Raw genomic sequence first — 15,855 nt, forward strand, 5'->3', positions numbered from 1 at the left:
TTTGTGGGGACGAGAGCTTGCTGCTCTGACTCTGGAAGGCAGGTTCCATGCCCCCTCACTGTCACCTGCCTCACCTAGATGCAATGGTGTCCTCCTTGGCCAGGCAGCAACTCCCATCCAGACACTTCCTCTACCACAACCCCAGGCCGGACTACGAATTCGGCCCCTCCCTCTCCCTCATCTTTCCTCAGATGCCCCAGGCTACTCCAGTCTCCAGGGCTCAAGAGTCCCATCCAGACTGCAGGCTTCCTGAGGTCACGGGCCCTGACTGCTCTCCACCATGTGGGCACATAGGTGTTCCAAACAATCACGGCACTAGAATTCTACAGAAGCAACAGCCGCAGAAACACAAAAATGCTGATCAGCAAAGCATGACAGACGGAGATGCTGGAGGGGTGGTGCTCCTCAGGTGCTGTGAGGGGCCCAATCGCCAAGGACCACTCGGTGCCAAGACGGCACATTCACTGCTGAGACATCCTCAGGCCTCCAGTACCCAGACGGGCTTCACAACCAAACCTCAAAGAACGCCATCTTTACACCTGCTGGACATTTCTGCCCTGGGCCTGGGGGCATTCAGACACTCACAGGTGGAAGAATGCTTTCCAGTCCAGGTAGTTTACCTCATCAGCTTGTCCACACAGGTCAAAGGCTCCTTTTGCGTATGTGCTCTACTGCGGCCTGCTTCCAAACGCATCAGGACCCTAGCACACGTTTTTTTCAGTTGACATAAGAAATTTTTATCACAGGCTTGAATGGTTGGGAATGATGTATGTTCCCACATGTTTTCGCAGCAAATATGGAGCTGAGGAGCAGTTCATCCCATTTATGGAATCTCTCGACTGCAAGTCTTCTTGGAAAGCCAGTCTTCGATGTTAAGTCAAACAGCTGAATCAGAACTGAAAGCATAATTTCGGAATTTAAATACACATTCCAACCCTGCCACAATGTCTCATTGCTAGATTTATACTTCTAGGATTGATGAGTTGACAGGTGGAGACAAGGATGGATGGACAGATGGACACATAGGAAGGTAGGAGAGGTGAAGACAGGAGACTTGCCATGAGTTGACTGGCTTGGCGAATAAAGCCCCCCACATCGCCAGAATTCTCCCCTCCCCTTGCTGTTCCGGGTCCCCCTGCTTCCCCCACCCCCAGGGGCAGAAGCTGCTGACTGCACCACTGCTCAGTGACCCGCAAGTTTCAGCACTCTAGAAAAAGAACTATATGGTAAGATTCCAGATCGAAAAGACTTCTCTTCTGGGACTAAGAGAGGGTCAGTCGTGAAATGGAGAGGAGACACAGGAAATCAGTCAAGCAAGATGACAGTCCCTACACAGTGGCGCTTGTATGTGAAATCTAGAAAGTCACCATTATAAGGCAGTGGGGAGGCAGATTCCTGAGGCCGGATGAGGCTGTGGGCAGTGGGAGCAGGAAGCAGAGTGCAGTGTTCAAAGTTTTCATGAAGCAGGAGAAATGTCTTCCTCACCACAGTTGTTCATAGTGTCTACTGCAAGATTAATAAGTAGATTTTGATGTGGAGGTGAGGAGACAGAGACATTATTTAGCTTGATTTAATCATCCTGGGTGTATATGTCAATCAGCACATGACATCCTATAAACAGACACCATTGTCCTCCGGGACAAGTTCACTATAAAGAACCAAGTTTCCCTGAAGACCGAAGGCAGAAACATTGACTTGTCTGCAGAGTTCTGGTGTTACCGCTGAGACTTTCCATGTCCTGAGATCCTAGAGAACTTGGATCTGAGTGAACTCAGTCTTTCCCTGGGCTCCTGTGGGGAGGCCAATGCCGCTTTCCCAGGCTCCGCCCCTTCACACGGTCACACTCCACTTTGGTTACTGAACCATGCCATGATGGTGATGGACGAGGGACATAGGTCATGCACTCATGAGTTAGGTCTGCTGAGATCTTGCTGGCAGGCCTAAATAACAAGTGATTGATGCTGCACTTCTAAAATCTCCACTAGGGCAAACAGGAACTATTTAGGATCAAAAGAACAAGGATGTCACGCAGACTTCTTAACCAGTCAGTCATTCTAAGGATGTCATCAACCTCCAAATAGGAATGTCAGTTTCCGCAAGAGGATGATGCTGTGTCCTGTCTCTGAGCCAGATCTACCTCACATGAAGCATTTAAAGTATTCTCCTGTTATTTTTTTCTTTTGCTTTGTTATTGTTGTTTGGTTTTGGGACTGTGTGTCTCACAGCCCTGGGTCTGGTCTTGAACTCATAGGTAGACCAGGCTGGCCTCGAACCAGCAACCATCCTGGCACCACTTTCCAAATGCAAGTATCCTGCTTAAGGTAAATTCCACACAGGTCCGATGGTTCAAGAACAGGCACATTTGTTTTTATCGTACCTGCCTCTGATTTGTGTCTGCAAAGTGATATTGGGCATAATTCTTAGAAACATGAAAATCAGTGACACAGATTTAGGTAAAAATCTAAACATTCTCATCTTCTAAAAATGTCCTTCAGGCTCCAAGGAAAGCTGACTTGGGTAGGAACAGAGTGCTGCGCCCGCCAGAGCAAAAGATCAAGAGGTCACCCTGGCTGGCTCTGGAGTCTGCGTCCGAGAAGATGGCTGTGTGGTGGTGAACAGGAGTGTGCACAGAAGATCAATAGCTTCCCGAAGTCCCAAGGGAGAGGGTTGCCTTCCTCAAAATGAAACGGAAACTCTGGCGCTCGCTAGCTCATCTTCTCAGCCCACTTGTGTCTGTCTCAGCAGTGGTGGCCTGTCCCTGTCATGCCAGACTCACCTGAAGTAGTCTGAGCTGTGCCTCGGGTACACCCCTGGCCTCTGCTTTCTGCCCGGTGTCCCTGGCTAGGCCAGGAGCATCACTGGACCTCCAGCAAGAGTATTTGGGGGCCAAAGTCAGGGGCAGCCGCCCTCGAGCACATGGTGTAGGGCTCCTGGAACTGATGTCTCGCACACAGGAGGCACAGCAGCCGCTCTTGCCAGCCTGAGGATGTGTTTGACCTTCTCTCTACGCTGGCCATGGGTCACCTCCCCAATGAGAAGGCCTGGCCTTAACCACAGCTCTGACTTTGAGGGATTTGCCTCGGTGAAACTGGGGTAATTCAGACACCACCAGAACCAGAACTAAACCAGCGGTTGGCTGAGCGTTTCCAAAAGGTTTGCTTACCACAGCTGGTTTCTGAGGTCACCAGCCCGACTTCGGAGCCTGCCTGCAGATAGCCTCCTGGCTTCTCCCACTGGGGAACAGCAGCAAGCATCCTTACGTAAGTAAGAGAGGAAGCAACAGTAACGAGAGGCCAAAGCACCCTGCACGATCCACAGCAGGTCACATCCCAAAATAGGACCATGTCGGGTCTTCTCAGGAAAATGGGCCAGACTGGCACAGAGCAGGGCCAGTTCCACACAGCCCAGGATGGGAGGGAAGACAGACCTCAGGGAAGCTCTGGCCCCACCCCACAATGATGTCACTGAAGGACTTTCAGGAAGTGAAGTCAGGACCTCTTTCAAAAGCAAAAGCCATGCCCTAAGGATTTCTGGGAATGCTCTGCTTCCTCCCCCTCTCTTTTTATGTTGAACACTCTCACTCAGTATGAAGTCAAAACGAAATATTACAAATAGAACATTCCTATGCTCCATGCAGAATTCCAAAGTAGTTCCACTAGAAAACAAGTCTGCTCCAGGCATGGTGGTGCACCCCTTTAGCCCTAGAACTCAGGAGGCAGAGGCAGGAGGATCTCTGTGAGAGTTCGAAGCCAGCCTGGTCTACATAGTGAGTTCCAGGACAGTAGAGTTATATCATGAGGCCCTGTCTCAAACAAAAAAACACTCCTGTGAATCTCCTCTTTGGCAGAGAAGGCACTGAAGAAAGCCGACATTTTACTGAACATCTACTTTACAGATCCACAAAGAGGAGCTCTGAGAAATTAAAGAGGGGCGACTGGAGGCAAATTCCCCTCCAACACAGATGTGTCCTGAAGTAGTGCTTCCTGCAACCCCTGCATCCAGGTCCCACTGGGCAAGCTGTCCCTGGGGGCACTCAGTCACCCAGGGAGACAGTTCAACTCCCAGAATAGATGACTGTATCTGCACAGGACACAGGTGCCACCTAGAGCACCCCCACCCCCCACCCCCCCGCAACAGAGCACAGGATAAAGACAGCTGCGGCTGTGATGGATAACACCAATACACAACTTTTTGAGACAGGAACCAGTCATTGGTTTCTTAAGAAGATTATGTGTCCATTCTATAGAACTAAAGGATTCTGAACAATTGCAAAAGAAAATAGTGCAATCATTTGCAGTCTTAAATTAACACAATTTATTGACAGCTTCATTCTAATACATGCAAACTAGGTACAGAACGTTTTTCGGGGAGTTCAAAATGCAGCCTGTTCAAAATCGAGTCCTCAAGGACCCAACTGCACATTGTCACTTTTCAAGTTAGAGCTTAAGTTATAAGGGGGGGAAAAAAAATGAAGACACAAGGACAGGAGAAAGACTAACAAGCCCTAAGTTCTCCAGTCCAGAGCCCCTTATGAGAGGGAACTTCTACAAGCCAAGCACAGGGTCCTGCCCGTTGCCTACCTCCTGAGAAAGATGGGGCCATGTGGGTGTGCCCTGCCTGCACCAGCCCTGCCCCACCTGAGCCCGTCCCCTGGCTTTCCACCGAACACACAGTGGGCTAAGTCAACTGGAGGCATTTAGAGCTGGGACAGGGCAGAGACAGGCCTGCTGGAGAGGCAGAGTCTCAATAAATGGGGGGAGGGGGGATGCCTATCACAGCCTCTCCAAATAGCCTGCCCTAAATGGAAGAATTCAAGTGACAATTGCTTTTTATTTTTATTCTTTTTTTTTTTAGTTCTTTCTCTTTCTAAAAATTCTTCCCTTTTATTTTGAACACATTTTCCTTTCATTTCTTGCCAAAAAAAAGGGGAGTTTGCTGGACAAGTCCTGCCTTTCCTGCTGCCACTGCTTCCAGAAGCTTTCACTTCCTGCGAGCATAGAAAACACCTTCCAGGCAGAGCGGAGACCTCTGGCAGGCAGCTCCTCTCTTCCTGACCAGGCTCCCTCTGCTCTCACTCGGATGTCACCGACACTGCCATGCCACCATTTGGGGAAGGGACCCAGGAAATGGCAACCGCTCACTTGCTCTGCCCTTCCTCTGGAGGCACGGTCCCCCCTTGTCTTCCAAAGCTGAGCAAACAAGTAATCACCCCAGGTGTCCTGAGTGCTGGGCTCTGGCACCTGACTGATGGCCTGCAACACACAGACACCTGCAACTTCTCAACACTGAGAGGTTGTCAGCCCCAGGCATGAGGTCTGACCAATACCAACCCTGTCCCTCAAGAGGGAAGAAAAGGGATGAAGAGGTGACACACGGCACTTCTGCCCATGCTGGGTTCCAGACCTAAGAAGTCAGAACAGTTTTGAATCTCAAAAATTTAGGTATGAGAAATTTAAAAAACAGACCAACATAAAACAAAAAGAAAACAAAAATAAATTAGAAAAAAACAAAACAAAAAACCATAGGACAGATTTCCCAATGAGGGCCCTACAACAAAAAGAACAGACCTGTTACACAACACAGAAAGTACCCAAACTCTCAAAGAGTGAGATCTGTGAGAGGTAAATTAAGGCAGAGTCCTAATGCCATTCATCAAGAGCAACTTCTAGAACAAAGGCCTTCCCTGAGAGACTCACAGTGCCCTGAGGAGAGGAAGGGCCAGGTTCCCACACCTCCGAAAAAGAGCGAGCTGTGAGTGGAGGTTTCAGAAACATTCCTCAGAGAGAAAACATGCCTGGAGACCCTCAGGTTCCTGCCCTCAAAGGTCAAAGGGTACAGGGGACCTACACAAACCCGGGGAGGAGCATGCCACCCACAGGAGAGGCTTGCAGGAGTTGACATTAGAAAAAAAAAAGTTTCTCACAAAACCCAGCAACTAGGAAGGAAGTGGCGGCTAAAATAAAACCAATGGGTGGACTAGAAGGAAATAATATTAAGTGATAAGACAAAGAAAAATGTCAACATTACAAGCAGGACACAGGAGAATGAGTAGAGTTGTCATCCAGATGGGGGTCAGAGTTGGGGGAGGAAAGAATCCCACTTACTCAGAGGAACAACCCTACAGCTGAAGCCTGAGATAAGAGCAGGAAGGAGGCTAGGCAGGAGGATGCAGAATAACTAAAGCCTCAGCACACGGCCCCAGCAGGGGCCGGTCATGTCCATCCCAGCCTGGAAGCTCCCTCAAGGTCTCATGTAGATGGCTAGCCTCTGGGGAAGAACACTCAGCCGCTGTCCCTCAGCTTAGCACAGTGCAGGCCAAGGAGAGCTGTAGGCACAAGTGCCCTCGGCCCCCGCCCTGTGCATGTCCCCAGGTTGCAGTCACCGCACAGTGGTTGACGACAAACAGGACCCCATTCAGAGGGATCGTTATTCGCCAGCATCCCTTGAGTCCACGTCTCGCCCACTCTAGAAGCGCTGACATGCAGAGCTCACAGTCACACAATGAAGACTTGCCAAACACGGTGGTTTCTACCAGCTTAGCCCGACTGGGCAACCCTCCAAACATCGAAGCAATACTTGTCACCTCAAGTCCAAAGCCAAGGGCTCTACCCGCGGAAAATGCATCGCAGCAGAAGTACGTGCTTTGGTGTTCCGATCCAAATGCGACACAGAAAGGGGCTGATTCACGAGCAGGGAGGGTGTTGATCTGTGTGTTGTTTTTTTTTTTTTTCTTTTTTAAATATTCATAGCTTGACATTTCCAGAAGACAGAAAGCAATTGAAGAGACTTCAGGAGCTGATACACAAAAGCCTGACGTCAGGAAGACGGTAGGAAAAAAACAGCAAAGAAAAACCCTCAGCAACTGACAGCCCCTCCAGGTCCATCCCACAGCATGTCAGCACCTTCTCCATTATTCTCCAATGTGACTTCCTAATGGGTCATAAAACCAGAAGAGAGCAGTGCACAGTGGAGTCTCCCTGTGACTCCCCTCTATGCAGAGTCCACGTCTCCCTTCTGACACCCCACACTGCCCAGTAAGGTCAACTAAATTCCCTTGTGAGATCAGAAACACATGGGAAGCTGTCTTTTTATTGTCCTTTCTAATATAAGTGTGCCTGAGGGTGTACGTGTGTGGATGCTGGTGTCCCGCACTCCTTATTCGGTGGTGGTGGTGGTGGTGTTTTCTATGTTTGTTTATGTCTCAATGTATTCGATTTCACTTCGACGAAAACCACATCAGGGGACCCTCCAAGTGGACACTCCACCCGGGCCCCACCCTGTGCTGTGTGTGTGTGTGTGTGTGTGCACCACGGTGGAAGTCACTATGATGGCTCAGAAGAGCATCTTAACGATAACGTCCCAGGTGGACAATTTATTGGTTCACCGGCACATACATTTTTAATACCAATCAATACTGATAAATCGCCCTCTTCAAAGGCTTGCTCCAATTAATAATACTCCCCTCAGAAAACTGCGAGAGGGTTTGCCTCCTGCAACCGACGGTGTGCTACCAAGCTATAAAGCGTCTTAACTTTCGCCAGCATGTGAAACTGGCAGCTAGCGTTGTTGGAAAGTGCGTTCATCCCCACGATGAAGCAGGACACTGTTTCGGGGGGCGGGCAGGTGGGGTGTCTGTCTCCAAGGAGCCACTCACTTCTTCTTTTCTTTTCCCACACCCTTTGCTCACACCCCTGGACTGGTTGTCCCTAACCACTTCTGAGAACACCTTGTGTTAGAGGACAGGCCATCGGCTCTGGATTTGACAGCAGCCCAAAGTGGGAAGGCCCTTGGCCACTCCCCCGGGGTTCCTGTCCAGAGCCATACAAAAGGGATTCCTCTTGTCTTTCTTGTTCAGTCAGAATTTCCTTTGATTACTGATGGACTTTGAGTCACATTTAAAATGCTCCCTCTAGACCAAGTCCTGTGCTCATTGCATGAGTTGGCTGTTTGAAACCTGGAACTTATTCAGGGACACTTGGTTCAGTCTGGGAGGAAGGGACTGGACCTGCCTGGACTGAGTCTACCAGGTTGATCGCAGTCCTCGGGGGAGGACTTGTCCTGGAGGAGGTGGGAATGGAGGGTGGGCTGGGGGTAAGGGGAGGGAGTGGGAGGGGGGAGAATAGGGGAACCCGTGGCTGATATGTAGAACTGAATAGTATTGTAAAATAATATATATATATATATAATGCTCCCTCTAATCTGAAGCCAGAAAGGATTTCCTCACGGTATTTCATTTATTTATTAATTTGTTATTATTTTTTTTTTACAGTTTCTTCTTTTTGCTATTAAATATATTCTCCATGTAGAATTTAATCTGGGCATACAGTGTATGGGACAACCTCATTTTCTTCTGAGCCAATACCATCTTGTCCCCAGCTCAGCTCTTCAGCCATCTACCCTTTCTTCTACCATGTGAGGTAGGACCTGCACAAAATCCTGTGTGCCTGCCTGTCTCTGGGTCTGCTGTCCTGGCTTGTCTGTCTGTCTGGGGCCAGCAGCATGCTGTTCTAATCACTATGAGCCTTTATAACCAGCTCTTTAATCGGCCTTAAAAATTAGATGATACGGTTAATCACAAGAACCAGGAGTATTACCCCAAAAGACACGGTGACTGGCTGGACAAGAATGTTTTCATAAGCAAACTTCTGATTCTGGGTCACAGAGAAAATCTGAAAATATATGGGACCCCTAGAACAGCATGTAAAAGACACCATTACCACCAAGTCTGGGAACCACAGCAAGGGACCTCTGAGACGCCCTTTGACCTTCTTCTGGAAACAAATCAGGTTATGACAAGAAGCACAGAAGCCAGTGTGGTGGTGGCATCTGCAACCCCATTGCTGGAGAGGCTGAGGAAGACATGATCTTCATGAGTTCAAAGCCAGCCTAGGCTACAAGGCCAGACCCTGGCTGCCTTCCCCTACAAAAGTCACACAAATCATACGCACCGCCCTGCTCTGCACCAGACTGCACTCCTACCTGCCAGTCACCTCCTTTCTCTCTCATCAAAGAAAAACGCTCTCCGCGCAGAACTTCTCCCCTCACGGGACTTGCCAAGTCTTAAAAAGTCCAAATCTGCTTGTATTTTGATAAATAATTCATCGTCTCCAAACCCGTGGCTTTGTTTCAACACTTCCCATGCAACACTCCGTCTTGGCTTTGCAGAAAATGTTTTCACCAAAGGAACAAAGGCTCTTAGCCCAGCCCGGGGAAAGCGAGTCTACCCAAATGTGGAACACGAAACTCACTCCTTCCTTTGGACTCAGGCTGCCTGTTCCCCGCTGACCTCACTGCATGTCAAGTATTGTGTTCGGAGTGACGCAAACGCCTGGCCACGGGTGCCAGAGAGTGTATTTGGCTTACATGGGGGAAAAAAAAATAATGAATAAAATAAAGTTTGGAGTCGTGCAGCAACGCTCTGCAGCCACACGCTTTCATTGTTTCTTCCCTTTTAGGAAAACGAGCACTGTTCAAGGGCCATTTTACTCAGACTCACCCACTCACAAACACCCTCCCTTGTTCCTTCAGTAGACTGCTTGGAGGTGTCCTGGGAGGGCGGACAGAGAGTCTATGAATGAAGCATTTGCCCTACCCTAGAGACAGACAAAGACTAGTGAAATACAGACCCCCCCCCAAGGGGGGCAATATGCAGCAGGACAGACAGAAGCAGACAGGAAAGGGCCTGAACAGACCCGGGAAGGACGAGAGACCTAGACAGGCAGCGGTCAGCACAGAAAAGGTCCCATGGAAGAGGGAAGGACTGGACACAGCCTGTAAGCTCCCCGGCTCTTTATCTGTAGGCAGTGCACGAGGCACACTGTATGAGGTAAGAGATGTGGTAGAGAGGGCAAGAAGGGGCAGATTCCCGGAAGCCCTGAGGGAGGCAAAGCATCTCCTGGGAAAGAATGCCACGGAGCACTCTGTCCCTCCAGGGTCCACTTCTCCCACGTCACTCATTAAGATGCGTCATCACTACCCTGGATCCAGGTCCCTCACGATGGGGACTCTGTGAAAGGAAGGAGCAGGTCTTTCCTGACACGTGACTGCTGTCTGTCATCAGGACTGTAATGGCTCCCAGCTGGCACTCAGGAGTTGTGTATCACATTATCTAACCGCACCAGACTCACCTACCCCTCCCTTAACCTGAACCGTGGACGTCTTCTTCCACAGTTGACCCACCGCTCTGCTCTGTGTGCCACCCTCTCCACACAGGCCCACTGCTGCGGCTACGCCCATCCTATGCTCCCCCAGAGCGCGCTGCTCACGTGCATCCCTTGTTCTTTCTGGAATCTTCCTCTTGCTCACCTCCACCGCTCTCAAATTCTTCCTCTTCCAAGACTGCGTTCCGATGTCACCCCGTGAGCCGCTTCTCATTAGGAAGTTTGAGAAAGGCACAGTGCGCAGCCTTCCTGGCTCTGAAAGATCTTGAATCCTTTGCTCTGGCCTGCCCCTTGACCCTGTCACGCTCCTCGGCCCCCAGCAGATGTCCTCCTAAGTCACTGCTTTGCTCTCAAATGTCACCGGTCACTCCCCCACACCCATCTAATTGCCAGTTACTAAGGGCCCCTCCCAAGCACCCAGGAGACCTTCCACGCCCCTGACTTTCTCTCCATTCTCCCTGTTCCCTAGAAGCTTTCTCAGGCCTGGCCCTCCTGTCCAGCTTGCTCCAAAGGGCCAAAATGCTGGACAGTTGGAGAGATGGGACGCTGGCATCTGAGGAAGCATTTCGTACCTTCTTATTGCTCCCAATGTGAGACAGCAGCCACCACAACATGGTCCGCACAGTTCCCGCTACAGAAAACACCTCCCTTTGGGACTCAGCATTCTCAGGTCACCATGCCTCATCTCATCCTAGGTCCCCTACAGAGCTGTTGGTTCATTTGCCTAGTTCTTCAGACTCTGTTACTTCAGTAGACAAACATTCTCAAGTATCTGTGGGATGAAGTCATAGCTCCCCATCAGTCACAGCCATGGGACACCCTTACTCCACAGATCTCCTAGTCAAGGACCCTCTGGACATGCCGGCCCCTGGATCTTACTTGATCTCCGAGGCTCCTCTTTGAATTCCATGATGTGTCTGGCCCATGTCACCTCCAGGTGCTCAGACCACTCCCGTCTGGTGAACTCTTCCATGCTCCATTCCCATCATGCCTGACTCTCACTCCCACTTGCTCTGGAGTTCGTTAGACTCTCCAATGAGCCTTCAGCTACTGCCTCAGTCCTAGGGGACCATAATCTTTATTTCTAATCCACTTCAGGCCAGGACCATCCTCTCATTCCTCAGTCTTCAGTGGAGGACCAACGTTGCACGAAGACCCCCCTCAGCAACCACAGCTATCTGTCTCAGAACTTCCAGATTCACACAGAGCATTCAGAGACTGACTCCCCATGAGGACATCACATGCCATGCCTCTTTCCTTATTCTCCAGCCTTGGGGAGAGGAAAACTTGGTCTACGTGGATTTTTAGCATCTACTACACCTTGAGCATCTCAGACTCACCACTGCCAAACCCACCAACCTGCCTGCACCTGCACCTGCTCACTCCCCAGTCACCAGAAGCCCAGGCATGCATTCTCTACCCTTCCCCTGTCCCAACAGCTGTGCGGGCCCTTCAATACCTCCAAACACCTCGTGGGTCCTCCATTACATTTCACTCCCACCGTCATCCCCATCATTCAACAGCCTCTGCACACTCCCTTCTCCAACAGCCCCAAGATTCATTTCCCAAATTACAGTCAGATAAACCTCCAGAACATGAATCAGAACTCAGAGGCTCACAACCCTCCCAAGGCCCCCTAGCACCGAGGACCATGTTCGGTTTTCCTCACTGTCTACAGCCCTGTTCTGGCCAACCTGTGGGTTTTACCACATACCAGACATCATCGAGGCTGCGGCTCCAAACTCCAGCAGCGTGGCCTTCACTCTGCTCCTCCAGCCCAGGGCCCATCCGCCTGGCCGGTCTTCTCCTGATTGCTCTGCACACCACGACTGGCCATACTGCACAGCTCAGATCCTTCCAGGCTGACCTTCACAGCCCAAGGGCAGCTCTCTGTATGAATTCTTTGCCTACCTTTTTTGGTGTGTTTTGCTTGGTTTCTGGGTGGTTGCTGTCTACACCACTAGAGAGCAGTAGAGAGCAGGTACCACCCAAGCCAAGACACCTACGACTACAAAGGTACATACTGACTGACTCCCATCCCAATCATACACCCCATCCCACCACCCCCAGCTTTCCAAACCAGGAACCATGGTGTCCAATGTCTACAGAGCCACCCACCATATCACCTGTCCCTCTATCCTCCACCTCCCCATGTGTTGTCATGTACAAGGTCTCCCCTGCTGAGGACTCTGCCAGAGACCTCTCTGCTCCAGCAGCACCATGAAAGGTCTGCTGGCTTTCTTTCACACCTGTCTCTGAACTCAGAGGACTGTCCCTTACAAGGAGGTCTTTGCATAGTCCTTTAATCCTGCCCCCTTAGCTGGCTAAGATCCTGTCTATGACTTCTAGAGGTGCCCTCTTTACCCAAAAGGTTTTCTTTGGGCTTCTGCTGGACAAACTCCCTCCCCTGCTCCCTCGAGACTTGGGCACAGCATCCGCTAAAACACCCACTGGGTCTTCCAAGCTGGGGTCTGGTCTGGCCTCCTTCTGAGTCTCCTCCCAGCCTTGCTGGGGACTCAGGAGCAAAAATCCCACCCTCCACTGGAAGCTGCCCTGTGAGGGCTGATTCTGTGGAACATATTTGCTGGGCCCCTAGAGTTCCGTGTAAACTCTGGGTAAAAGGCCACGTGTGTCCAGGTTCCTTTTGGGTGCCATACCTCATCCCCACACATGGCTCTGCGATGCTGGCACCTCACACTTTGCCACACAAGCAGATAATGTACCTTCCCCACGGGTCCACCACTGTCTTATCCTCAGCATCAGAAGACAGACAAGTCCCTGTCCACAGTCCTCTCCAGCTGCCTTCTAGAAAGGAAGCCAGTCGTCAGGAGTGAAAGCAGGGCAGTTGTAGATGGACAGGCCTGAGAAATGATGGGTGCCTGCCTGCCCTTTGCCACAGCCTTAGATAATGTGCCCCTGGGAGTTTTCCTTCAGACGGACTTGAAGGATCTTCCCAGTCGTGTGGGTTACCTTTAAAATAAGCAGGGTGGCAACTGTGCTAATTGGCAAATTGTTCCCCACACAAGGTTAACCTGCCTGATAGTCAACCTGCTCTTCTTTGTTCTAGGGAGCAAAACGCTTTGTGTGCAAAAATCCCTCTGAGACCAATGTATCAATTTGAGATAGAAGGCCGGTCTTTTAATATTCTAGTTCTTCTCATTTAAACCTTCAGGAGATCCCTCTGTCCACATAGGTTTGTTTCAAATTAAAAGCAGAATTTCATAGGATTACATATTAATAATCTAAATAGCATAACACCACCCAGTTTAAATAGCTTTGCCCTTTGGACTGCTGACCCAGCCAAAAACCAGCTCACCCCTGCATGGATAGCTGATGACGCGCACTGCCCACACCCAGCCGGGCAGGAATTCACAGCTTGCTATTCGGGTCACCTGTTGGGGCACCCGTGTCTGTATGCCATGTCTTTGGGAGAGCAGAGGGGCCATCTCTGCATCCCACACACAGTTACACTGTAGACCCTGCAGGTCCTCACCAAGAAGCTGTGAATGGGGCCGTAGCTGGTCTAGACGCGAGCCTGGTACTCCTCTGCAGCAGCAGCAGTAGCCGCCGCCTCACGGAGCTGGAAAGAACACCCTCACTGTGAAGTCTGCTGTTGTCTGCAGTGCTGAGTGCATTCGCCTTCACAGGGATCATATTTATCTCAGTGTATCCTAGTGCCGGCCACGCAGTCCTCACACCCCAGGAGACAGTAGTGTAAGAGTGGCAAGTGACAGGCTTGCGTGTCGCGTGTATGTACACTTGCTGTTTGGAATATCCAGGAAGCACGCAGTAGTTTACAGTGGGGAGGCATTTGCGCTCTGCATTCACAAACTTTTCTGGTCTTATTTCCCTTGCTTTCTTTACATCCTCCCCCACAATCCCCACCCCTTTCCTTTGCATGGAGTTCCTTCTGTCCTTCACAGTAGTTCACAGGTAAAACACAACACACAGAGAGACATTTGCGGGCAGGAGGTATTTGTGGCTTCAGAGTCTCACCCTCAGGGCTGTATGTCCCACAGGTGTGTCTCCTGCTCTCCCCAGGCAATGCCTCCTCCAGCCATGCCACTCTGCATGCATTGGGTGCATCCACAATAGCACAGACAGCCTGCATCTGTCACAGGAAGCTGACTACAATTCCCATTGGGCTGTCAGTGTGGCCCCAAGCCCCATGCAAAATGAACTGTGAGGGTGCTCCAGAACAACTGTTGTCACTCCATGGACAAGATTTTCCTACTCAATCGGCAGCTCTCCCAACAGCAGAAGGAGAAGCAGAGGTCTAGAGGTCAGCAGAGGACAGGAAATGATGTGGATTCAGACAGAAGAGCAGGAAGACCACTTGTAGCACTGAGCATCCACACTGAGCCAAGTCCCACTTAGGAGGTCCCTTCTCACCCTGGCCTACTAGCCCAGGACAGGTCTGTGGCTTCCAGATGCTTCCGTGAAAGGGGCTGTCTAGGGCAGGCTATCTAGCACACGGCATTGGTTTCAGACAAGTGTCTGCTGCGTGGTGTATGATCAGGTGAACCAAAATGAAGAACAAAAACGGGAACAGAACGGGGGCTATTGTCCCCTCCATACGGGGTTCGCTTTCCGACAGGAGAATTGCAGTGTGCGCTTATCCAAGTAGCAGCTGGGCTCAGCAGTGTGCACATGACAGTTTGTTTGGCTCACAAAGAGATCAAAGTGAAAGAAGAAACGGATACAAACTCCACAGGGACACATCTGAGCACCTTTGTGTATTTTCATATCCTTGGAGAATACACAAGCTCTTCCCAAAAGGCTCATTCCCCCCACCCAACCCCAGAAAACTGCCAAGTTTCAGGTACTTCAGCAATTGAGACCCAGGTGGCTTGTTCTTTGGCTGCAGACAGAAACCGAAGCCCTACAAGTGTGTGGTGCCAGAGGCAGGGGGCAAAGAGCAGCCTTCCCTCAGGGTATCAACCTCTTCTTCTACTTTTGAGTCAAGGGTTTATGAGAACAGACTGTCTACAAGTACCCTAGAACTTGCCACCCTAGTAGCATCCCATATGAAGTTGTAGGCGCCTTGTGCTTCTATCTTGGGGACAAGAGTGAGCGTGCCATAGCAGGGTTGGCTTCTCCCAGTTGGAACCATATACAGAGTGGATCCCTGGAAACCGCCTCCCTCAGGTAGGGTGCCCTTTATTACCCAAGATAATTCAGATCTCTTTGGAGTTGCTCATATTTATCCAGAACCATAATTTCTATCACAATGCCAGCCCCATCCCCTGACAAAGACAGTATCTTCAGATATATACAAATGCAAACCCTAATCTCAAAAAAAGTGTACAGTGGCCTACAAATGTGCACTTGAACATGCTCAAGTGCACACACACACACACACACACACACACACACACACACACACCAGTTGCCAAAAGAGAAAAGATATTTATTTTGTAAAGGAAAAAAAATGAAATGTACATCAGGAAAAAGACCCAGGGCAAGTCTAGTCATAGGCCTGAGGTTTATTCCAACAACCCCAAGAGAGTCTATGGACCCCACCTTCTCCGACCCCTCCAACCCAGGGCCAATCCCCAGAGTTCCTTTTGGGGAGTGTAGTCAATCTCTGCTGACCACAATCCAAGGGCAAGAGCACATGCTTATACATCGATGCTCAAAGCACAGTGCTCTGTAATTCACAAATACATGGGATGGGGCTGGGGAGGGAAGCATC

The 15,855-nt window shown here is 50.3% G+C and overlaps 1 protein-coding gene across 6 annotated transcripts in view; it reads right to left on the bottom strand.

The window, feature by feature from the left end:
- Pde10a (phosphodiesterase 10A) overlaps window positions 1-15,855 on the bottom strand; it is a 445,668-nt gene that overhangs the window by 176,638 nt on the left and 253,175 nt on the right. Inside the window, exon 1 of one of the 6 annotated variants that reach the window (XM_028866649.2) lies at window positions 11,875-12,417. The exons of the other annotated variants lie outside the window; for them this stretch is intronic. Within the exon in view, the coding sequence (XP_028722482.1) occupies window positions 11,875-11,884 (10 nt within the window). The 5' untranslated portion in view covers window positions 11,885-12,417. Of the gene's footprint in view, window positions 1-11,874; window positions 12,418-15,855 lie in introns of those variants that run through there. 6 annotated transcript variants of the gene reach the window in all.

Source organism: Peromyscus leucopus, chromosome 8a (genome assembly GCF_004664715.2).
Source record: "Peromyscus leucopus breed LL Stock chromosome 8a, UCI_PerLeu_2.1, whole genome shotgun sequence".
NCBI lineage: Eukaryota > Metazoa > Chordata > Mammalia > Rodentia > Cricetidae > Peromyscus > Peromyscus leucopus.